The sequence below is a fragment of the Peromyscus eremicus genome, unplaced genomic scaffold (genome assembly GCF_949786415.1).
Source record: "Peromyscus eremicus unplaced genomic scaffold, PerEre_H2_v1 PerEre#2#unplaced_70, whole genome shotgun sequence".
Taxonomy (NCBI): Eukaryota; Metazoa; Chordata; class Mammalia; order Rodentia; family Cricetidae; genus Peromyscus; species Peromyscus eremicus.
In genome coordinates this window covers 201,292-202,500 of record NW_026734311.1, presented here as the reverse complement: position 1 = coordinate 202,500, position 1,209 = coordinate 201,292, and the positions used below count along the sequence as shown (strand labels likewise).

The window sequence follows — 1,209 nt, the reverse complement described above, 5'->3', positions numbered from 1 at the left end:
TGGTCTTGGAAGTGATGTGCGTTCAGATGGATGTGCCCCACACCATCCAAAGCAGGGACCACAAGGGGCCAGGGACATGCACGACCTCGCCTAAACAGGCAGGCCGTCCAGGTACCTGAGGTGGAGACAAGGACACATCAAAAGAAGAAACATTGCACCCACCTGCCCTCTTGCCTACCAAACCCTGGGCTCAGGCCCCCACCTTAACTGTCTCCTAGGCAGCACCAGGCAACCATTCTGACCTACCTCCAGCTCTGTTACAATCCCTCTCCTCTGCACAGCCCTCCACCTCCCACCCCTAACCTCCCACCTCCCGACTCTACCCTACACCAACTACCAGGCACCACTCAGGAAACTTCTCTTTCCGTTCTCTAACTTCCTCAAGACCCTGTCAGGCATGGAACTCTCTGTATCCTCTGTGGACACCCACGTACCTGTGGCAGGGCCTAGGCACACACAGGATTCAGCTCTCTCAAGAGATTCAAGTGGACCAAGGACAGGCAACATAAAAGCTGAGGGACAAGAAGCAATTCTCACTCTTAACACCAGGATACCTGCAGCACACACCCACCCTGTGTGTCCTTATGGATTTCCCTAAACATTCCAGGTGTCATCACCAAAATTCCCTCCAGGGGCCCAGACCCATGGAACAGAAAAAAGTGTTCATAGACAGAGTGGGTCTGCCCACCAGCCTGCATGAAAAAAAACACCAACAATCACGAAAACCCCCAACATCTCACAGGCAGATTATCATTTGCTCTCACCTCACTTTCCTTCTCGCATTTATCTATCCTCCTCTACCTCCAACTCCAGCTCTATCTCTGTCTTTCTCTGTCCCTCTCCTATGTACAGTCCCATCCCTGGTATCCAGGGTAGCTAGGCCATGTTCAGTTGGGAAATGCTTAGCACTCCCAACATGAAGTCTTCCTTCAATGAGCACTGAAAGTCTCCAGAGGCTCTCCTCCACACTGCTGACATCTTCCATGATGGAGCCTTGAAGAAAATCACTCTCCCTGCCACCTGGAGACAAGCCTGTCTATGCTCTTCCAAATCTCCCTCTCCACAAAAGCTCCTGGAGACATTTGATGAGGCTAAAAAGGGAGCTTCATACTGCTGGGGGTGGAGGCCCTGACTTCCTAGACCTGCCTGGCAGGCCACTCTAAAGGATGGTCCTGTCACCTTTCCGATGGTTCCTACACAATGCTCTCA

At 52.1% G+C, this 1,209-nt stretch overlaps 1 protein-coding gene across 1 annotated transcript in view; it reads right to left on the bottom strand.

The window, feature by feature from the left end:
- LOC131901285 (uncharacterized) overlaps positions 1-509 on the bottom strand; it is a 40,146-nt gene extending 39,637 nt beyond the window's left edge. Inside the window, exons 1-2 of the mRNA XM_059252495.1 lie at positions 435-509; positions 1-115 (exon numbers count right to left, since the gene is read on the bottom strand). The exon at positions 1-115 is cut by the window's left edge and continues 11 nt beyond it. Coding sequence (XP_059108478.1) covers positions 1-115; positions 435-507 — 188 coding nt within the window. The 5' untranslated portion in view covers positions 508-509. The remainder of the gene's footprint in view (positions 116-434) is intronic.
- Positions 510-1,209: the final 700 nt, after the last annotated feature.